General features: G+C 41.9%; 1 protein-coding gene across 19 annotated transcripts in view; it reads left to right on the top strand.

Moving 5' to 3' along the window:
• LOC135199325 (inositol 1,4,5-trisphosphate receptor-like) overlaps nucleotides 1–24,098 on the top strand; it is a 335,174-nt gene that overhangs the window by 263,742 nt on the left and 47,334 nt on the right. For 15 of the 19 annotated variants that reach the window (XM_064227241.1, XM_064227242.1, XM_064227250.1 and 12 more), the window contains 5 exons: nucleotides 4,103–4,217; nucleotides 4,370–4,509; nucleotides 12,701–12,748; nucleotides 20,337–20,530; nucleotides 21,262–21,370. In XM_064227241.1, coding sequence (XP_064083311.1) covers nucleotides 4,103–4,217; nucleotides 4,370–4,509; nucleotides 12,701–12,748; nucleotides 20,337–20,530; nucleotides 21,262–21,370 — 606 coding nt within the window. The remainder of the gene's footprint in view (nucleotides 1–4,102; nucleotides 4,218–4,369; nucleotides 4,510–12,700; nucleotides 12,749–20,336; nucleotides 20,531–21,261; nucleotides 21,371–24,098) is intronic. The other 4 variants (XM_064227252.1, XM_064227245.1, XM_064227254.1 and 1 more) reach the window with 1 other exon arrangement.

The following is a 24,098-nucleotide window of genomic DNA, read 5'->3' as shown; positions in this document are numbered from 1 at the left end:
GCATTCTGTTCCCTTTTCTGTGTCGTGTGGGTGCTTCTGTAGTATCATTTTGACAGTGGAAGCTCTTGCAAGTCTTAATTTTTGTTGCCCCCTTTTTGGTACTCAAGCACTTGTCATTGATGTCCCTGTTTCCCAGCCCCCCATTTTACATGTTCCCTCCAGTTGTCTGCATATCATTAATCATGTAGTGACCTCCTCAATCATAAAATATTTCATTTGTTAAACCACATGACAGGAGGTTTGTTACCAAGGCATTCTTGCTTTGGTCTGTTAAGAGAGAAGAGTTTTCATTAACAGAGTTGCTGGTTTTCTCTGTCTTTTCAGCTCTAGGACTTATGAGAGACAATTTGTTAGATGAACTGATTACTGTTTTTGGATGTTTTTAAAAAAAAAAATTTTATATCCTACCTGGAGAAGGTATTTTGTATGATGTTGAACTTAGGAGATGATTTTTACCTGGCATTCCAGGGGTCTGTTACTCGTTTTACAAAGCTTGAGTCTTTTATGCTTGGTTAAAATCTTTTCATCCTGCATTTTCATTCTCTCAGTTCCACCAGGCGAGGAATACCGTCAAGTGCACCCTGTGTTGTAGCATTAAACTTTTTTTTTGGATGTGATTATCTGGGTTTTGGATTTTTACAAGTATCTGAGATTGCCAAATTGTGGACATTCTTGGCAGAAATATTTTTTCTAGTGGTTTAGAAATGATTGTATTACATTAACCCCCAAGAATAACATCCTGGACGATTTTTTTTTCTAAACGTTAATTGATCTGATCCTTGTTAAGGTGTACTTTAGTGTTAAGGCCCCCAAAGGAATAGTGTAATACGTATACTACTTATTCCTCATAACTGTAATGGTATCCTAAGGAGTTATGCAGTACCTTTAGCTCTTATGAGAATGTTTTATCATTAGCTCATTTTCCTTTCTCTGGGTAAGGGAGAAAGATCTAAATGTGAAAGGTTTTTGATTGCATTAGAATGACCATTTTCACTTGATCGTGTTTTTTGCCATGGCTGTTGATAGTTTACTTTTAAGTTGGTGTTGTCTGAGCTGATAAACATACAAAGGACCAACAGGTCTTAAAACTTTTTTTTATATAAATTGTCATTGAAAGGATTAGTGTAACTAGTAAAGTACCCACATACATAGTGATTTTGTAGAGGTTTACCTACAAGGGAAGTTAGTTCTTTAGAAGTGCAGCATTGTTGGGAAGTATACTGTGAATAAAGTCATTTAGAATATATATATATATATATATATATATATATATATATATATATATATATATATATATATATATATATATATATATATATATATATATATACATATATACTATATAACAACTCATAATTTTTATGTAGGGTATATTAGGAGGTGCATAGGTTTAGTGCAAGTCTTAGATTATTGTCAGTATTCTAAACTATAACTGACATTCTTATCTTGAAGGAATGTCACAGAATAATGGGTCTGGTTGGTAATTTTATTTTTCCGTTTTTGCTAAGCTTTTGCCAGTACGTACATATTAGTACGTACACGTTTAGTGCCATTTACATAAATGATCTCTATATCACTGTTCTTTTTTGGGCCTTATTATTATAAGTTTTTCTTGCACAGCGCTTTCTGCATCCTGGAAAGTCTTATCTCCAGTGAGATAACTTGCTTATCTGAACTGTCCGTGTTCTAGCATTACGTGGCTCAAGTACAGTTTTAGAAGTTAATGAAAGCTTCGATGTGGTAGCATGTTAGTCATTTGATGAAAAGCCAAAAGATGGCTCATTTTGAAGAGATTTAGAAGGGATCGTCAATGATGATAGCTTCTGACAAATATATTTAGATTGTATGTTATTGGTAGGATGACAGAGGTAGACTTAAGTTAATAAATTTGTAAATTAGAGAAAGAGTTATTTTGGGAAGCAGAAAAAAAGATTGAATAAAGTACAGCATGTTCGGAAGTTACTGAATTAGGATTTTTTTATGGCTGAATAATAATAGATAAAATGTGAATTAAACAAGTTTATTTGATTCCTGGCATCTATGTGGAATTGTAGTGGTAAATTATTTTTTTGAGCTTTTCTAATACAATAGCTAGATTGCTTGTAAGTTATACAGCATTGTATTTGGAATACTATTCAGATTGTGCAGTCGGTAGGTGTTTTAGACACACGCAACTAATATGCATTGATATAGTTTTGTAAAGGTACCTCTAACATAGCATAGTCTTCTAGACTGTGATGTCCCACTAGATTTTAATAAATCAGTGTGAACGAAGTATTGTCTCATCATCAAGTGTTAGGTGTCATTCCTTGCAACCCCAAAATTATGTGATGGTTATTACTTTAAGCTCCACATAGTTTATAAACATGCTTCACAAAAATTGAGATGCATTATTTTCATGCACAAGTAAGGGGACTCTATAGGGATTACTAAATTCTACAGTGTTCCATTCTGTCATGGTGCGCTGAAGGCTGCACCAATTGAACTTTACAGCTTCCAGTTGCTTTACCTTTTGCATTTTACTCTCCATCTGTCTTCTTTGGCTTGTCGCACCCATCTGTCAACTTCTGGAACTTTACCCTGCCACAACTTTTGTATCCGTGTGAGAGTCTAGAAATACGTATGGCCCTGTGGTCTTTGTGAACTACTACGTCATGTAGATTGCAAACATATTGTTGTCTTTTCCTGAATCTCATCCTCTTTAGTTTTCTCCTTACTAATGAATTACACCGCTCTATTATGCCATCCAAGGTTAGTCAATGATGACTATGTTCACAAAAGCTTTGGAAAGGATTGCGTGGTTCAGCTGTGGCTACTTTTCCTCATTTCAAGCTTTAAAATTGGCTTCCTGCTTCCAGTTTTACTGGATTCTTACAACCTGAAGAAGAGCATCATGTTTACCATTCCATGTGCTGTTATATCAGAAGCTTTGGAAAGAGGAATTCCTGTTGAAGGTCACAACTTTTAACCTTGTTGTGTTCTTATTTTCACCGCTCGCATACAACTGTAGCCTTTTGCCAGCTCTCTGGTGTTATAGAAATGTAAATCAGTGGTATGGTTAAACAACTTCAAAATTGCAATAGTAACACTAGTAATATTTTATCAATGCTTTGTTGGCATCAAATGCTAAGTAGAATGACTTTTGTTTCATGTTTTGTCATCATAGTTTGCACATAACTACAAAGTGCTATACATATAGTATCAATATCAAACAAGTCATGATGGAAATTAAGTCTATCACTGGTTTAGCCTATTTTACACCGATTTTTTTTGTAATTGGTTTGAATTTCAAGAACCACTTTTGACATTTAACACCAATCCACAAACAATTCATTCCACAAACAACTCATGCCATAAGATATTTGTATGCTGTGTTTTGAGATGATTGGACCGTAGGTGTCTCTTTCCCATCACTACAACACTGTGGAACAGTCTCAGGAGTTTGAAATGGACTGTAAAGCTGTCTGTAAAATACAGTGCTCTTTTGTCTTAATTTTCCATGTGTAATTTTTGTTTGAAACTGTATTGCTTGTCCTGTTAAAGGTTTTCTTTGCAGAAGCCTGCTGAGCTAATGAGTGGTGAATGTGGATTGTTGTGTGTGAAAATATGCATGCTACAAAGACATTGATTTGGCCTTTTCAACATCCCTTTCTGCCTGTTACTTGTCATGTGATCCCTTTGTCTCTTCCTTCTGAACTGTCATTTTTTTTAACATTGTCTTGCTCTCATTTTCCTTGTTCTGAACTAATACCTTGGGCCAGCCCCATGAGATTTTAGAAATGTGGCTCAGTGGTCTGGTTTAAAATATCCTTTGATAATGTAAACTAAAATGCTTTCAGTTTCAGCAACTCAGATTTCAATGGGGGTAAAAACACTCTTCAATTGATATATCTCTAGACCATCACACATTTTTAAGGTTGCATTGAATATATATATATATATTTTTTTTACTGATTATACTGACTAAGTTTTCATTTTGTTATGTTAAAACAGAAGTTTGCCCATATTTTGATAATGATTTAATACAATTTATTTCCTAGAAAATTAGATTGGCATTTTATATGGCCCCGAATATTGTTGTTTACTTTGTCGCTTGGTTCAGACCCGCCAGCCAGTGTTTGTGCAACTCCTTCATGCTGTGTATCGAGTCAGCCAGGCCGTGTTGGGTCACCAGAGAGTTAACGTGGAGAATTGCATAAAAACCCTGACAGAAGTGGGTGAGTTAACCAAAATTTTGCGGTGATGAGAGGAAACATCGTTTTATGACTTTTTTTATATTGAACTATGCACTGTAATATGTGTCGGATGTTTCCTAGAATTAGTAAGCTACACCAAGGTTAGTATGTAATCTGTTGCTGTGTCTTTTCAGCCCGCAAACACAACATTTCCATTCCCAGCGACTTAGAAGCCCAGGTCGTAAGCATGTCGCAGCGCACAACAAACATAATGTCCCGGACTGCATCCCAGTGGAGCAAGAGAACAACACGTCGAGATGCTTCGTCGTCCTCTGTAAGTTCAGCAACAGTTTTCACTTAGGTGTTGTACTTATCAACAACCTGAGTGTACAGTCCGTGTACACAACTGTAGGTTGAATGGATAAAAGAAGATTCCACTTCAAAGAATGATGGAAAAAGGGAAATATATAACCAAGGCATATTGTCAGTGAAAAGGGAAGGGGTATTCAAAATGGCATATTTGTAGCGAATCATCTGGTCAAGTGGAAGCATGTTCATGCACACAACTAAGTTTTTGGTAAGAAACATGATAGAGTGTAGGTTGTAAGGGAGCGTATTACACTTTCTTAGAAGATATATTTGTTCTGACACTTAATACAAACCTGAGGTCCTTTAACATATGGAATGTAATCAGCGGCAGCTGGAACCAGTCATAAGCTTTGAACAAGGAGGTTTGGTAGTTAACTGCTTGTCCGGTAGTTGGGAGTCCCATCCGACTGGGAGGTGAAGATCCACTTTGCTTTCAGCCGCCATCGGAACAAGACGTGCTCTTCGCTGTTTTCCCCACTGTGTCGTATGCTTGGTTACTTCTTTATGAAGCCATCCTTCATTACTTCTCCCTTTAACTCTGAGTGCTTGTGCGAGTGGAAACTTGTAAGTACTTTGCGTTTATTGTTTGTATTGCTTGTGATTTGTGTTGCAATGGATTCCCACGAGCCGGAGAGACCCCTCCACCCCCCCCAGTCAGCCACAGATTGTGCCCTGGTGTGGGGCCGTAGGTGTGGGGCCTTTAGGTCTCTCTTTGAGGTAGACCCTCATGATTTACGTACTCGGTGTGGAGGGCGCGAATGCTCTCGCACCGAGACTTGTGAATTATGTGTATCGTGGTCTGGGGAGCAGTGGGAGCAATACGAGGGGAGGAAGAAGACGCGTAAGCCGGCCAAGAAGTCGTCAGAGGGCTCTCCAGCGACTCCTCTGGTTACGGACACGTCTTCCTCTTTTCTTCCTCTGTCTCAGCTCCCGTGTATGGCTCCTTCCCCTTCGGGGGTGTGTCGCAGTCCTTCTCTTTACTTGACCAGTTGAGTGTAGAGGAGGGTGTGCGACACCTAGGCATTCAGTTGTATTCAGGGTCTTCCGTTTGCTTGGGGTGGGAGGGCCCCCCCCAAGGTGATTGGGGGAAACCCCCCCAGGTGATCGGGGAACCCCCCCCCCAATTAACCCGACCTTTCCTTCCTCAGGTATGCCTGCCCGTGGGTGGCGATCTCGGACAGGTCTGGTACTCTCTTGGGCTCCCGGGCACACCGAGCATTCAGGGGCTGCTGTACCACCTGGCAGCGCGTGGATCCAGGTCGGTCACACATGGTCTAGAGAAGTCGACCACAACAATGGTGTCGACGCCGGGTTATGCTGCTCCTCCCCACCTGGTTTATGCGCAGCACGTGGCCACGGTTATCCCGACAGCTGTAGTCCAGGCTCCGGTGCCGGGTTCCAGCCCCTGACAGCTCCCCGCTCGACCTGCCGCCAGTACCTGTAATGTCGCTGGCCCCTGTATTGCCACTCCTGTACCAGTTCCTGCCGTAGTCGCTCCAGCCCGTGGTGTTGCTGCCCCCACCGCAGGTCCTTCCAGACAGGTGAAGCTGGGCCCTGTTGCTTCGGCAACTGCCCCAGCTCCGTCCTGGATGGAGGACCTGACTGTGGTCCTGAGGAAGATGACGAAGAAGAAGAAGAAGAAGAGGAGAGTGTCGTCGTCTTCGTCATCATCTGCAGCTGCCTCTTCCCCTTCGACTTCCAAGGCCCCACAGCCGAGGAAGAAGAAGGTAGCCTCCTTCCCCCCAAGAAGTCTCGCTCAGAGACCTCTAAGGGTCTGGTTGGGGCTTCCGCTGGTCTTCCTGTTCCTTCGGGAACGGGGCCTGTCTCTCCTTCCGCAAGGAAGAAGAAGACGGAGACCGGAGGGGTACCTCCTCTCCTGGCGCCAGAGGTTCTGCCTAGCGCCAGGGACCATCTCGGCTGCTCGTTCGTGAGAGGTACTGAGTGTACAGTTGCCTGTGGGTGACCGTGTAGCCAGGGTCCAGGCAGCCAAGCCTGCTTGCCGCCAGGACCCAGGCATGGAGCGGAAGACTGGTGGCAGTCGCTCAGGCGACTCCCGCCAGGCCAGTGAACGCTCTCGCGGCGATCTGCCGGTTCCCAGTGTTGACACGACGGTCCCCCCAGACCGTACACGGGTTGAGGCGAGGAAGAGGTCCCCCTGGTCACCAGGACCAGCCTTGGCTGGTCCAGGTACCGTGACGTGCCGTGAGGACGGGCCACGCTCCCACCACGACAGTGGACTCTGCCGGTCTCCTGACTGTCGCTCCCACCGGAACCGGATGGATAGGGTGACTGTTAGCAGCTCTCCTGACACTCAGGACCGTCGCTACCATTCTCGGTCCAGTGATTCTCCCCAGGGAGACCGTGCGACTAGGCCTGCAGTTCGATCGTTACCGCAGGTTGGCGATCACCTGCAGCCCCCCCAGCACACCGGTTCTGCGGTGGGCAGGAGGGGAGCGTCAGGTCTTCCTCTCCTATCCCTTCAACCTCCTCGGGCTACACCGAGAGGAGCGAGGTGATTAAGAGCGACTGCGAGGAGTGTGCTTCTCGCGGTCCCTCCACAAGGGCCTACGAACCTGGCACGGTCATGGGACTGATCAGATCGTAAGCCCAGAGACCAAGAGGGGTCTGTCGTGGTTCCTCCTGTGGAAGGAGGAGGGTCTCGGGAGGCGTTCTCCCTGGATGGACTTGACGGTCCATCTCCCCAGGATGCAGTCACTCCCAAGATCCAGAGGTCTTTCGCATAGGTCAACGCACTGATTCGTCAGCACAATGACCTCGGGGAAGGATCGGTGCTTCCGCCCTCCGAGCCTACTTCTAGGCTGGAATCGTTCTGGGGTCCTAAGAAGGAACCCAGGACGACGGTGGGTCTGCCCCGATCAGCCTTGGCCGACAGTGTGCTGGGCCAGGTGAACTCTCTCGTCTCCGGACAGGAGGGATCACTTCGGTCTGGCAGGTTGTCCAAGCTACTTCCCCCTCCTCTACCATGACAGAGGCGCTTCTACGTGCCTTCGGGGACCCGCTGCTTCCCAAACAGGTTAACCCTGAGCTGGCTAGGCTAACTCCGGGTGTGTCTCTTCAGCACCTGCTGGCCGAGAGGCCAGCAAGAGGCATTGGCTTTGGAATTGACTGCCATGGCTATTTCCTACCTGGCCTACCAGACAGCCAACTTGACGGCCAACCTGGTTCTGAGATGTCGGGACGCAGTCCTTGTCAAGGGACCAGGTCGGCAGGGCATGAGGCAGCTTTGGGTCTGAGAAACAGATCAGTGCTGGTTTCCCCCGCTTTCTTTCCCAGAGAGATGGTGGACGCTGTGGTGGAGCAGCGGCGCACTGAGGACAAAGACCGCTTAGTCCACCAGGCAGTCTCGAAGGCGACGAGCTTAGCTAGCGCTTCCTTTGCGGCAATGACGACGGCCTTGTCAAAGCCGAGAGGAAAGACCCAGCCTTCGACTTCTACGGTAAGGAGTGACTGTCAGCCCGCCTCCCAGTCCTCCTTCTCCAGAGGAGGAACCGGGAAGAAGAAGTCGAAGAAGGGGAAACGCTAGGGACAGCGTTCCCCCTCACCTGCTGCCGGAAGTTGGGGGGGGCCCCGGCGAGCCATTGGGCAACTTGGCAGCGCTATGGAGCCGAGACCTGGATAGTGGATGTCCTTGGGGAGGGATATCTACTACCCTTTGAGTCACGGCCACCCCTCACCTTCAGCCCAGGCCATCTACAGACGTACGTCCCCGGTTCTGCCAGGGATGTAGCGCTTTGGCAAGAAGTGAAGGCCATGCTGAGCAAACGAGCTGTGGAGATCGTACAGGATCAGTCACTGGGCTTCTACAGCCGACTTGTCCTGGTGGAGAAGTCATGGGGGGCTGGCGCCCGGTGATAGATCTCTCTCCCTTGAACCGATTCGTTTGCCAGACTCGGTTCACGATGGAAAAGAAAACGCCAGTGCTCGATTCCATCAGGGAGAACGACTTCATGCTTTCTGTATGAATCTGAAGGACGGGTATTTCCAGATACCCATCCACCAGTCCTCCAGGAAGTACCTCCACTTCATCCTCAATGGGACGGTGTACCAATTTAGGGCACTTTGTTTCGGTCTTTCAACCGCCCCACAGGTGTTCATGCGAGTGTTCACTCTGGTGTCGGCTTGGGCCCATTCGGTAGGGATACGTCTTCTGAGGTATCTCGACGATTGACTGGTCCTGGCAAGCTCCCGCTCGCAGTTGCTACAGGACAGGGATTGACTCCTCGAGTTCTGCCACGATCTCAGGATCGTGGTGAACTTCGAGAAGTCAGATCTCGAGCCCAAGCAGAGGATGAAGTACCTGGGCATGCTGATTGATACGGTAGCAGGGCGAGTCTTCCCTGCAGACTCGCGGATCAGCAGGTTCAGGGAGGCAGCCGGACAGTTCCTGTCCTTACAGGAGCAGCCAGCTCAGCAGTGGCAGGTCGTGATCGGTCACCTGTCGTCTCTCAAGAAGTTAGTCCCTCACGGGCGTCTTTACTTGTGGTCTCCTCAGTCCAGTGGAGGCTAAAGGAGAGCTGGTCACAGGCAAGAGACCCACCGTACATCCCTGTGCGGCAGGACCTAGCCTGGTTGCTGGACGACGGGAACCTCGTCATACGTCGACAAACGGGGTCCCAGTGTCCCCCCGTTGCACCAGTTGACGATGCAGGTGCACGAGGGGGCGGTAGCTCACTCGGTAGAGCTGTCAGCCCGATACATTCCAGGCAAGAGGAATGTAGTGGCAGACAAGCTCAGCTGTCGGAATCAGGTAATAGGGACCGAATGGTCCCTTCACCCAGACATGGCGGAAAGGCTCTTCGACCGGTGGGGGCGTCCAGTAATGGATCTGTTCGCCACCCGGCACAACAGAAAACTTGAGGTTTTCTACTCAGTTGTGCCGGACCCATGGGCAGCTGCAGAGGACGCTCTTCAACACCCATGGGACAACCTCTTCGTGTACGCCTTTCCCCCGTTCTGTCTGATTCGCAAGGTGATCAGCTTCTCGGCCATTCCATTGAGGAGTGAGAGATGTGTATTTCTGGTGATGGAAGTTCACTCTCGACGTGGTTCAGAAGTCACGTAAAGCCGTTGGTCCCGTTGCTGAATAACCACTGGTTCCATGCAATGTAAAATCACCATATAAAACAAAAAGCAGGGTGCTGGTCACCGCGAATCTTCATATGATTCTTGGACACCTTTTCCTTGGGACCAGTGGTGGCTGCTCAACAAGTTGTGTAGCTTACCCAGCTCCCGAGCGGACAGAACAGCATCGCATCCTTGTGTGACTACGTGAATGGGTGAGTGAATGAGAGTGGGACTGGCTTCTCTTCCTCCCCCTTTCTCTCCTCTACCTATGGGCAGAGGGCTGCGGTCGTCACTACGCTGGACAGGAGGCCGATGCAGGTAAGCTACACGACTGAGCTCCGTCCTGTCCCTTTCAGTAGGGATAGGAGCGGTTATCCACCACTCCCCTAACAAGGGTGGGAGTGGATGCCAACAAGAGACAAACCCATGACCTTATATTTGGCTCATGAGTAGGAACTGTTCTTGCTTGCTATTCATAAGAGGCACGCTTACCTCCCTCTTATGAATTTGGTCCAGAGGTCTGACCACTGATCCTGCGGTGCACACGCCGATCAGCTGGGCAGAGGCTAGGATCCCTCCCTCTGCTCTTATGACCAGGGAGGGAACCAAGGTCGGACAAACACCAGTGTGTTCTTAAGGCTCAGATTCCACCCACCAATAAGTGAGTCTTCCATATGGTAAAGGACCGATGATTTGTATTACATGTCGGAACAAATAACAGTTTGTCGTAAATTTTATTTTTCTAACTATACAAACCTGAGGTCCTTTACACATAGTCCCACCTCATGCCACCCCTCACTCTGTTCCTGGGCCTAAAGCAAAGTGAAGCTTCACCTCCTAGTTGGGTGGGACTCCCGACTACCACACAAGCAGTTAACTACCGCACCTACTTGTTCAAAGCTTACGACCAGTTCCAGCTGCCGCTGATTACATTCCATATGTTATAGGCCCTCAGGTTTGTATAGTTAGGAAAAATACAATTTACGACAAATTGTGATTTTAATATGACTTTAGCACATCCTCAAGTCACGAGAGCTAATTCTTGATTGGGAGTAGTGAGTAATAATAGACTAGATTTGATGTTGGTTATGAGTAGGTAATAAATTGTTTGGAAAACAGATTTTAGAGTCTCAAAGATTGAGATGCATGGACAAATAATGAGGCAGGGAGACAAGTTCATTCATTTGAGGAATGGTGAAGGTGGAAGTTGACGATTGCCAACCAGCGTGAAGGTCAAGATCATCTTAGAGATTAGGTAGGACTTCAGACTTCAGAGAGAAGGTACTTACGATAAGAGAATATGGAAATCTCAAGTAAAGTTCAACCCTACAAATACTATGAGAAAATGACAGAACTGTTGTTGAATGAAGGTTGTAGTAAAAATAGTCAAGGACCAAATAATCTATTGTTCCATACACTTCTGATAATGTAGAGCTTTATGTGGAATATCCAAGTGTTCATTGTTTGCAAGCACATTTTTGGGGCTGTAGCAGTGTTTTTTGGTTATTAGTGAAATGACAGTTGTGTGCCATTCATACTCAATGCTGGTTGTGTCCGAAAGGTCTGGCTGTGGCATAACAGTTTCGTTGCTGTGTGTAATAATGTAAATCATTTTAAATTCAGAGGCGTACCACACTGTTTCTTTTAGCTTAATAGTACAACATTTCTCGGTAACTAAGTTCAGTGCAGTAAATACATTTTTAACTTTGATCTTTATAGTTTTCAAATGGGCTTTTCCAACATCATTAGATTTTTTCTGTAGGGGTGATAATGTTCTCAAATGATTATTGTGGACCTTCATAGGGTGGTCATGTATTGGTAGTACTGTAGTTGTTAGGAGCTGTAACTGGCTAGCCATTTTTTTGTGCACTATAGGTGAACATAAGTTTTAGGGAAAGTATAGAAAATTTGTTTTACGTAGGTCGGTCTCGGTAGCCGTGCTCTTCTAAAAAGTCAGAATTTGGGTGAATGTTTAGGGTAATTTGGCAGAGTAAGCGAGTCGTCATTTCTGTTGCTCACCAGTGGAGTATCTAAGTGAAATTTGAAATGGTTTATGACATCAGTAACAGTATTAAAGCCCTATTTTCAGCTACTTATTTACCCTGTCATATTACAGAGAAAGATATTTTGCCATGCTGTCTGTTTCTGAAATAGGTAAATATGTACTAAACATATACTTTCTTTCATAGAAATGTACTACTACCTTTGCCTAAACTATACAGATAACCAGGTTCATAGAAATAGAAAATTGATTGTCTAACGAAATATGTTTTTTGAACATGATGACATTATCAGGCAAGATCTATGGCTACAACTGTATTTTTGCTTTTATCATATTTGCCTTATGTCTCACATGAGGCAAAGTGAACAGCAACATCACCAGTAGTATATAAAGAACTAATCTGCAGGCCATGCCCCTAGTGTAATGGACATTAAATCACCAAAGTTGCTTACTATAAGAAAAATAGAAGCATGGAGAGGCCAAAAGTATTAAAGAGCGAAAAAAATCGAGTAAACAGAATAAGTTAGACATCAGAGTTGTTCAGTTTAGCATCAGATAAGGATAAGTGGAACAAAATTCTATGAAAAACAGTAGAAAAATGAGTGAAGTAATATTTAATAACAAAAACAAGTCAGAAATAAAAGTTATGGCTAAAAGAGAAAGTCAAAAAGTAAGGGAACATTAAAGGTAAATTCACTTTATATTTTGTAAAATATCTGTACTATTGTTTTCTTTTTTCACAGTTTTCATTTCATTTATGGGAAATAAGCTTTTGCTACATAATATTTATAGCAATCAACATTGGCATAATAATTTGAGAATTAAAGTGTAATTTTGTAAATCTTAGGTTGAAAGCTATCATGGGTTTGATTTGATTGTCTTTTAAAGAAAAATAGAAAATGATACAGTTGTTACAGGTTTGTCTATAAAAGTTAATGAAAAATAATTGTAAATTTACTAATACAACCTGTCAAGAATTATGTGTTCATGCAGAATAACTGTGTAGCACTGTAGTGTCGATTAACATACCACGAGAAATGTCGTCTGATGCTTTTGCATTTTTCTGTAGCCAGTCAATGAGTTTGACTCTAGTTTCGACGAAGATAAGGGGGATCAGGTGAGCCCAGACGTGAAAGGATTAACTTTTGCTTCTAGATGTGACCCATGTAGTGATGCCTTGATGAATAGTCCGGCAGACGGAAAGGTTGTTGATGTAATATCCCCTGGACAGTTGCACTTGTTGCCCTATGTGTACTTTTGTTGTTGTTGTTTTTTTTAATTGTATGAAATAAACTTATGGGACTGCTCTCCTCCCTGGAATGTAACCCCCACCCCCTCCCCCCTCCCAGCACCTGGGCTGATGCTTGATAGTGTTGATGGCTACCTGGTTTCTAGATGTCTCTGTCAGGCTTTGGTACTTGCTCCTAATGGCTTTAAACTTTTATCACATGACACACTGACACTTGCTCCATACTGATATGGTTTGTTGCAAGTTTCAGTAATGCTTTTTTTCATTTTTGTTACCAGGTACGGCATACCCCTAGTATTTCTTAATCATCCTCTTTCATCCGGGCTTGGAACATCTACATTTTGTATTGTAAACTCTTGTGGCAGAGTTGTCAGCCCTTAGTAGCCTCCAGTTCAGTGTTTGTGAGCAACCTCCTCCTTAGTTGTAAGGTTGAAGTGCAGAGATATAAAGGGATTTCAGCGCCTTTATGCTTCTATCCTTCTGGAGAAACTGGAGAAAGAGACAGTCTCAAATATTGTCCCCAGTTATCACCATCACTAAAGAGTGCTCAGACTTCTGTTTTGAGTTTTTATGGTGCTGCTCCTGTAGAAGGAATAAGTAACGAGAGAATGCTATACATCTAGCACCATAATGTTTACATAGTATTTTTAAAGAGGGAAAGGGCAAGTATTATTTGTACGCCAGTTTAAAAACTGCCAGCATTTTGTTTAAATGAGTTGTTAGTTTTTAGGGTCATGAACTGACCTTTTTTTATAGTGATGGAATAAAAGGGGAACTGTTGGATATTGTTGCATTACTCCAGTTTCTCGTTTTGTAGAATGGGGTTTCCTTCCAATTGCTCGTTATCGGCCTTAATGTCTCTTAAATATATTACTGGGTTATCCATACTGTAATTTTCAGCATCATGAATGAGGAGCCAGCACAGCACTTGTGTTGAGAGGACTCTGTTATGTTTTGTAAGCACATTCACATGTAGTCCATAATTTTGCAAGTACTACAGTATAATGCAATTTGCATTTGTCGAGCATATTTGGATATGAAGATTTGCATACTTTGTAAATGGATATTTGCATGGCTCGTATAAAGGATGGTGATCAAATTTTTATGTAAATATATCAGATGTTTACGTCACTCATAGTACATGTACTATATGACATGCATGTTCTGTTTTATTGTTTGTACAGCCTGTCATTTTGACATACATGGTTTTATTGTGTTACATTTACTTTCTGCTTTGTTTTTTTTTATTTTCTCAGTCCAGTGATGTCATTACATTATTAGAGCAGTAGAGTACTATATGTGTTTTGAATCTTCGGAAGATATCTTAATGGCAATGTGTCTACGTATCATAAAGAACCTACAGATAGAAATAGGCTATGGATGTCCTCTTTTTTCAGTCAAGTTTACTGGAGAAGCTGTTATTTGACTTCTTACAAATGGAGGGTTGTAGCTAGCAAGTTACCTCTTATCTGGGTGCCTTTCCTAAGATTAGGATGCACTAATGAGAATCCTGCTACTCCCGCCCTGTCTTTATTGTACTATGCAGAAGTGCGGTTTTTATTCAGTTTTATTCAGGGTCACAGTTCCCTGCCGTCTAAAGTAAGATAATTCTAATAAAGAAGGAAATTGCATGCTTAAAGAGACAGGAGCAATATTTTACAGAATGTAAATATTAACACAACAGAATGCTGATGAAGGAGAAGACATAGTAGATTCCAGAGTTTCTTCTGTATTATGATATAGGTACAACAGCCATATGCTCAGGCTTGAGCAATCAGGACTACTTACTACTATTAGCTGGGCTACTCTTAATAAAAATATCATCTTGAAACTCCATAATTTGGAACTATGATGTGAAGTGAAGGAGAGTATGTAGTCATATACATATAAGTAACAGGAAAACTGACTGTTGGGAAGGTCTACAAAGTCGTAGGGAATGGAAGTCATCGAGAATGTGGAACAGATGGAGATTTGGGTAGGAGGGTTTGGAGAGAGCCGTCATTAAACCCTTTCAAGCAAACCCTGTTGTATTGATGTTGATAATGTTATTGGACCGCATACTTTTGATTGAATTGTGGTTTGCCTACAACTTGAGTGTTGGCCATTGTCTGTGTACCTGGAGCTCTGTTAAGATCAGCTTAATTTGGTCTTGTCATCATTATTTTTGTGTCAGTGAAGTGAATTGTATGTACGCCTAGAGTGGCAAGGGTGATATTTGATTAATGGCAGATAAGAATTCCTGAACCAAGGTGGTTTATGGTGACCATATCCTTGAAGCTGATGGGAGGGGACGGAATCAGACACATTATGGAATTCCAAGTACTACCATCTCCATAAATCACCCTGTCAATTTGGGTATTGAAAAACACGCATGAAATTAAATTGCAAAGTACCATACTGTCTGTGAGGTGAGCTGATGAATGACAGCAAACTAGCTTTCCAAGGTGTACAGTTGTAACCAACAAATCAAAGGAAGGGAATATGTGATTTGATTTCAATACCGATACTACAAATCCATGTCAGGATAAAAACTGCCATTTCCACCAATAAAAATGGAGCCGGCACCATTTTAATGCTCCTCAGTTATAGAAGAAAAATTAACTTGTCACTTTAGGCTTGTGCAATGTACAGGACCCGCCTTATTCGCGTTCTCCGGATATACGGACTCACGCATTCACGGACGTCTCTCGGGAACATTTCCCCCCATTATTCTTGGAAAATTTGCCTATTTGCGGTATTTTTCTATGAGAAATATCTAGAAATTTCTGGGTTTTTTTATCAATTTCATCATAAAATACACTTTTTGTGATAAAACTATTAATAAAACCAAGTTTAAAACTTTATAGTGGGTTTTTCTTGAGTTTTAACTAACAAAATAGGCTGTTTCAGCATTTTTTTATAGGGGTTCCAACTATTCGCGGATTCTAACTGTTCTAACTATGGTACACATCCCCTGTGAATATGGGGGGATCACTGTAATGAGATATTCAGAGGATTGGCAGAAAGTCATCGTTGGGAACTGGAGGTTTGCCCTGATGTTGTCACAGCTGATGAATCGTGAATGGGGTTCTGTTTAGTCCAGCAAAGGTTTTGTATTTTACGGATCCCAACAAAATGTCTCGGTTAAGGCCATGGGTCCAAGAATGGCCTTTGTTCATACGCGAACAAACTCTCGGTCTCAACAATAGGATAATTTTTAGCGCCTAGCTGGATCCGGTTAAAAAGCAGATGAAAGCAAGGAATCTTGTGATATCTGCCAACGCATGCGTAGATCGGGTGAAGAGTGGTCAAACGTGTCCATAAAGATTTGGTCTTTTTGTCTCTTTAGTTTTTATAGCTAAAGTGTACTGTAGAGGGATTTATTATTGTAACATATTCAAGAGCCTAGATAACCATAACGAGGCCAGTTCCTTGGGGAGAAAAATTAAGTCGCTCATTCTAGAAGCCTGCGATTGTCACTTTAGCATTATTTTACAGCAGCTGTCTAGTCATTTGCCTTACAGTGGCCCCCCTGTATTCGTGTTCTCCCGATTCGCAGACTCACGGATTTGAGGAAAATTTGCCTATTCATGGTATTTTTCTATGAGAGATATCCAGAAATTCCTGTTTTTTTTTAATCAATTTCATCATAAAATACATTTTTTGTGATAAAACTATTAAAAAACCAGGTATAAACACTTTTAGTGGGGTTTTCTTGTGTTTTACCCACCAAAATAGGCCCTTTTCAGCATTTTTATAGGGATTCCAATTATTCACAGATTCTAAACACTTGCGGCGGGTCTGGTACGCATTCCTGCAAATATGTGGGGACCACTGTATTTTGATTTTCCCCCATAGTAGGTCATATCAACGGTCCTCATCATTTGTGAGTGAGTTGTCAATACCTTGGAAGTTTTGACTGAGAGCCGAAAAAATCTAGACTAATGTCTTGGATAGTCAAATTGCACAGCTTAGTGACTGATTCTTATCTTCTACAGCTTTGGAACTCTTAATGCTTTCATTTTACCCAGTGCCTGTTTTTCTGTACCTTCCAAGCATCAAGAGGCTAGTCTATTATGTTCATTGGGGCTGAGCTTTGGGTTCTTTTTCCTTCCCCATTCTTTTGCTGGCTAAGTAAGATCTGATGTTAGTTACATGATAGTACTAGAGTTTGTTGCCTCAGTAGGTCTATGGCAAACTTGTCAAGGTTAGTTTTGGGTTTGTGAGAGGCAAGGGGTTGCGTTATGATGCTAAAGGCTTCTCTTTAATGAATAAGCCTTCCAGAACTGGGTACTATAGGACAAATGTGAGATGCTTGATGCTTTACCTATTAAGTAAGCACAGCATTGGAGAAATGTTTGAGGTGAGAGGTGCTATACAAAAATGATTTAGCTGCAGTGTAAGAAAACTTATGACGTGTGAGCCAGTTACTCGTAGTTGTTCACTGAGATATCCAGACATATGATATGGAGATACCAAGGATTCAGATGGTTCAAGCATAGGATGAGAATCTGAAACAAGTGTTTGCTATTTAGAAAATTAGATGTGGGAGTTGCAGAATAAATACGATGGGGAAGTCCCCAAAATTCTGGGATAAAAAGGCATTGACAACGTTCTAGAGAAGATGGGAAGTCAGACAGGAAATTTGCAAGACAGTGATAGTGTTAAAACTTTAATGCCCACTTTGGGAGAAGGAAGATTAGACACAAAAGTGAAAATTGTGAATTATGTGTAATACTATTAATTTTTTTCTGTTCATGAATTTCATAATAAAAGGCTTAAATTTTAGTCGTCATTGGCCGATCCATTTTCTAAGCCTATACAGTATAAACAGTTTACTTTCATTCTCTGTGTTAAGAGTTTATAAACATACACAAACATTCAAGGAATTGGAGTTATGAGAGTTGAAATACAACTTTGTATCACTGGTCTATACTAGCTTACTGTACATAACAAGGTACAGGCAGTCCCCGGCTAAAGACTGGTTTCCGTTCTTGAGACGCGGAGTAAGCCAAAAATTGTTGTAAGCCGGAAAATCATCATAAATCCTAAGAAAACCTTATTTTTAATGCTTTAGCTGTATTTAAAATTATGTAAACTGCATTTATACTGCATTTTTCTTAAAAAATCCTTCAAATATTGATTACTTTGCATTTTTGGAGTGATATTTCTTCTGTCAGATCGGTGTCGTAAGCGTTGTAATCCTGGAAATCATTTTTGATGAATATAATTGAAAAGCGTCATAACCTCGGAACATTGTAAGCACTCGTCGTAAGCTGGGGACTGCCTGTAATAATGTCACTTTTATATTTCACACACACACACACACACACACACACCACACACACACACACACACACACACACACACACACTCTCTCTCTCTCTCTCTCTCTCTCTCTCTCTCTCTCTCTCTCTCTCTCTCTCTCTCTCTCAGTACAAGCATACACATCAGAAGTCAGTGAATTTGGAGCAGTAAATGGTTGCCATACAATGCAGTATTGTATCGTCTTGCATTTGCTTGGTAAATAATGTTCTTGTATATAAAGAAATAGCATTGTGTAATCTTATGTGTTCATTTTCATCTATTTATGTTAAGTCACCCATAAAATGCCCATTGAGTTGTCCAGAACTTCCCACAAGTCATTGGTAGCCACCCCAATTAGTCCAAATTAGAGCTCTCACTTTACCATGGCAAAATTTGTAATAAGTAAAAATTGAAATATATTTTAACATACAAATAACAGAGTGTGTTAATCTTAAAATAGCTTTTAACTGTGCAGAATGCATCAAGGTCCACAAAGGGAAGCATTTCATTGAGAGCTCCTTAGTGTACATGCCCCACTAATTGCAAGGTCTTTGCAAAGGAGAGAGGAGAATGGGAGTCAGTGACTAGTATTTATGATAAATATGTTTGAATTGAACAATTTTGTGATGTTAAAACCTAGTTATTACACAAAATCATTAATCATCGAACAGCATGTTTCACCATTTTGGAGATAGGACATGGCAGTGAGGTCCAGAAAGAGAGGATATAGCTGGCAGAAGTCAAGTTTCCATGAAAAAACAATGGAGTGTAGGCAAAATGCAAAAGAACCGCCTAGTTGAGTTATTATCTTGTCAACTAAGGATTTTCCAGCTGTGAACACTTCTGCAAGTAATAGGTCTGCAATGGAAAATGAACACAACGGAGGTTACTCTTGAAGGACGAGATGCATAATAGCCATTATGCCGGGAAATGCACACCTCAATTATGTCAGATGGCTGAGGTATAGATCCAATCGTAAAATTCCCTTTGCCAAACAATAAACCATGCCTGGTAATGCCTTTGACAGAAGGCAGGGGAGAAGACGCATCAGGCAACTGACCCCTTAATGAAGGGATAACGGTGGGAAAGAAGACTGAGGCATAGATAACGAAGATGACGTGATGATTCGTTCAACTCCCCCGTCACTAAGCGAACTCAGGTTAACTAACACTAGAACAACTTATTTACCAGCCAAAAAGTACCACAATGCAAAAACTCACAAATAATTGTATTTATTATGTAGTGCACCCGGTCAAGATGGAATGAAAATGCTATCGGAATGCTTCCTTGTCCAAGGCACATCATGAAACATGGTAGAAACTCTGTGAAGTCTTCAGGAGAATGCCAGCATATCAGCTTTCAGTCGAGATGCACAAAATGATGAAAACAGGGACTTGGAGGTTCGGGACAATGGGCATTTGGACCTTCCCTTGAAATGCTTTCCTTTGAACAGCTAAAGGCTTTTTATGATTAATGAGTTTTCAAAAGTAATTAGCTTTTCATTTTGAAGTACAATTGGAAATTGGTTACAGTATGGATGATCAAAGTATCGTTTAGTTTCTACAAATGTTAAGGTTGTCCAGTAATTGGCAATGTTTTCATTTTTCAAGTATTATTGGAAGCTTTTAAAGGTAGCAAGGTTTGTCAGTAGGTAAGTTCATATGTTGTGCATAATGTAGCAGGAGATTTAGAGTAAAGAACATTTTGTTAAATGGAAAATACAGCAACACCTCAACGTAACAGCCACTTTGGGGGTCTGGCCTCTCTCGTTAGTAACAAAGTCCATTAAGTAACAAGCACCCGATACGTATGTACTATGGTCAGTACTTGAATATTTTCTAGTTCCTAAACTAAACTCACCTATATGTTACACTGAACAATCAGTTTAAGAGATATATTAAAAACTTGATCGCATCCAAAATGGTGGCATAAGAAGAAATAATCAAAATAAGTTAGCTGATATGTACAGAAGTCTGTTAAGTTGAGATGTTGCTGACACTTTGTATTTGTTTATTTTAATAAGTTCTATATTGCAAAATAACTATTTTGATTTTCCTCACATGAGCAAGTATTTTGTTGCTATTACAACAGTATATTCCTAGTAGTACTGGAATACATAGAGTAATATGTCATTAGTCTGTCATTGAAGATGTTCGCTCACTCTTTCCAGCTTGCCGGCCGCATGGACCACCTCGTCATTGAGCAAGACTTCAATTCGGTCGTGTCTGTTTTGGAAGCCGAGCTTCGGCCGCTGGTCTCTGCCGAGTTGTCGGTGTTAGTGGATATTTTGTACCAGCCTCACATGCTCTTCAGACCAGAGAGTGAAGCAAGTCTGAAATGCCAGAATGGAGGCTTTATTTCAAGGTACTGTACCAACAGGTTTATCATTGATTGGAGACAAATAATATTTGTATTTTAATAGCAAAATGTGTAGCCATAACAGCTGGAGGACATTTCATTCTTTTTGAAAGAAAAATTACCATTTTGCATGGTGTTGCTGAATGTGTTATATCTCTGAAATTTTTATTTAATATTTTGAAGTATGCTTTACAAATAAAGCTGTCATGCTGACTAAGTATTAGTAAATGGAATTTTGTATCCATAATGTTGAGTACTACGGTGGACCCTCTGTATTCACGTTCTTTATATTTGTGGGCTCGCCTATTTTAGTGTTTCTCGGTGGACCGTATCTGCCCCTTATTTGGGGGAAATTCGTCTATTTGCAGTACTTTTCACAGAGAAATATTCACTAATTACTGTGATTTCCTATCAATTTCATGACTAATTTCACTTATTGTGATGAAACCATTAAAATATTAAAGTATAAGCATTTTAAGAGGGCTTTTCTTGTGTTTGAACTAACAAAATAGGCAGTTTTAAGCATTTTTAGAGGGGCTTTTAAGTATTTGCAGATTTTAGCTATGTATTTTGTGGGGTATGGGGACCGGGCGTCTGGTGCGCATTCCCCACGAATACAGGGGATCCACTGTATGTGGTTTTTAGTCCTTCTAGCCATCTTATATACTTGAAATTACGTTGCATTAGTAGAAGTGTACATTATTATCATTCTTTGAATGTTCATCTCAAAACGACAGATTAATCCGACATTGTGAGAAGTTGCTAGAAGAGAAAGATGAGAGACTGTGCATCCAGGTGCTGCAGACATTGAAAGACATGATCACAGATTCAGAGTACGGAGAAAAGGTACGTGATGTGCTTTGGGTTTTGCAATTTGAAGATATTCAGATCATGCACCTTCTTTTATGATTGTTTATCTTTTGAATTCATTGAATGATTGTGTGTGGACGTTATTTTAGATCCAGGCATTTGAACCAGACGACCCACCTCTATAGGATCTTGTTGGTCATGTATGTGAAGAGATGTGTTGCATTTGCCATTAGAATAGAAAAACAGTGATCTCTGTTGCCTCTCATCATCCCTCCCCTAACATTCAGTCAGTCTGGTATACTTTAACACGTGTAATAATACCTGTAACTGTTTATTTCATGTTGTTCTCTCACCATTTAGACATTACAATTGAAGGAAGGTTTTCAGTTTTCAGCTTTTGCTTTTTACACCTCCAGTCAGCACCTGACATTTTCATCTATAAGACCTGGGACAGTTGCTCATTGTCAAAGAACCTATCCCCAGTTGTCCACACACACACACACACACACACACACACACACACACACACACACACACACACACACCAGCTGTGTAGGTGGTGTTGTACTCTTGAACAAAGGATGAATTAGCACTGAATTCAGCAATGTGTAAGATAGTTTGTCAGAGTATAGTGACTGACACGACTCCCACCAAATCACAGGAATTCCAAGAGAAAACATAATATTTTGCAACATTTGTTGAAATCATTACAGATATTTTAGTGTGGTGTTAGTGTTATTTAATATATTACTCCTCTTGAAAAATATTGAGTACAATTTTGTTCCTTTGGAATTGCAGTCAAGTTTCCCATATCAGAAATATGAGTTCAGTTTGATGGCCACAGCACACCTCCTGTTCATGAGTGATGTCACTAATTTAGCCCCTTAAGGGGGTTATATTACCTTGGGATGCCATGCAATTTTGTAAACAGTACTAAAGCTCTATATAGCATCATTTTGGCCTCCAGATTATTATTATTTAGGAAGCAGACCCTCTCTCAAGCATACTTTATTAAAAGTAATGGCTACCTAGGCAGCGTCACGCTCGTAGAGATTCTTCTCTATTTTTCGAATGGCGGCTTTTTCCGTAATACTTAAACAGGCTAGTAGAGCACCTATAAAGGTCATTATCAAATATAGGGTCAAGATCGGTGTATATATTTCAACTTTTACAGATAAACTATGATATCATAATCATCAAAATCATTCTCTCTCTCTCTCTCTCTCTCTCTCTCTCTCTCTCTCTCTCTCTCTCTCTCTCTCTCTCTCTCTCTCTCTCTCTCTGGAAGCTGAGGGTGGACTGCTTTTGGTGTGGTGTCCGTCCTCCTTATATTTGGGGTTGTCAGCAGGGGTTCAGCCCCATGCTGATCTCCTATTGGCTGGTGGCAGTAAGTCTGCTTTTTCATTGGTCGATTGAGCCGAGCCAGGCCTCAAGCCACTTTCACCGTGTCGATGGTTGCATAGACCTCCTGAGCTGTGCGGTGACGTTGCTGGGCGTTGCGTTATGCTGAGAGACGTCAAGGCTAATTTGATTTTCGTTGGCTGCAGGAGTATCTCATTTAAGGGCATTGTCTTCCATAGAGTTGTCGTGATCGTTGGTGTCATAGTTGGTGGCAGGTCTTCTCATACTCACTGGTAGGAGAACTCTTCCTGTATTATATTCAGTGCTGGTTTTATTTGCTGGATGAGAAGTGCCTCCAGCAGGTGTAACTGACAGGCATCACGAAGATCATCAGGAAGGCCCCGGATACCTGTCGGTTATGCTTGCTGGAGGCGCTTCTCATCCAGCAAATAAAACCAGCACTAAATACATCACAGGATGAATTTCTCCTCCACACGAGTATGAGAAGACCTGCCACCAACAATGACACCACCGATCACGACAACTCGCGGAAGACAACGCCCTTGAACAAGATACTCCTGCAGCCAACAAAAATCAAATTAGCCGTGACATCTCGCAGCGTAACGTAACACCCAGCAATGTCACCGCACAGCTCAGGAGGTCTAGAAGATTGCAGCTATGCAACCATTGACACAGCGAAAGTGGCTTGAGACCTGGCTCAAGCGACAATGAAAATGCAGACTTACCGCCACCAGCCAATAGGAGATCAGCATGGGCCTGAACCCCTGCTGACAACCCCAAATATGAGGAGGACAGACACCACACCAAAAGCAGTCCACCCTCAGCTTCCCAGCCTAGAGGATGTCTGGCAGCTCCAGACAAAAGCTCACTACAAGAAAATGAGAGAGAGAGAGAGAGAGAGAGAGAGAGAGAGAGAGAGAGAGACTGATTGACTATGATATCATAGTTTATCTGTAAAAGTTGAAATATATACAACAATCTTGACCCTGTATTTAAAAATGACCTCCATAGCCGCTCTACTAGCCTGTTTAAGTAGTACGGAAAAAGCCGCTATTCGAAAAATAGAGAAGAATCTCTACAAGCGTAACGCTGCTGAGGTAGCCATTACTTTCAATAAATATTATTATTATTATTATTATTATTATTATTATTCATTATTATTATTATTTTATTATTCTTATTATTATTATTATTATTATTATTATTATTATTATTATTATTATTATTATTATTATTATTATTCAGTAGGTGAAACCTATTCATATTGAACAAGCCCACTGGGCCATTGACTTGAAATTCCAGAGAATATGGTGTTCATGAGGAGGTAAAGGGAAATACAGAGATCCACTTTAAAAAAAAATAACAGTATTAGGGTAGTAACGCATTGTATTTTTGCTTGAAC

The sequence above is a fragment of the Macrobrachium nipponense genome, chromosome 25 (genome assembly GCF_015104395.2).
Source record: "Macrobrachium nipponense isolate FS-2020 chromosome 25, ASM1510439v2, whole genome shotgun sequence".
Classification (NCBI taxonomy): domain Eukaryota; kingdom Metazoa; phylum Arthropoda; class Malacostraca; order Decapoda; family Palaemonidae; genus Macrobrachium; species Macrobrachium nipponense.
This window is presented reverse-complemented; position numbering and strand designations above follow the sequence as displayed.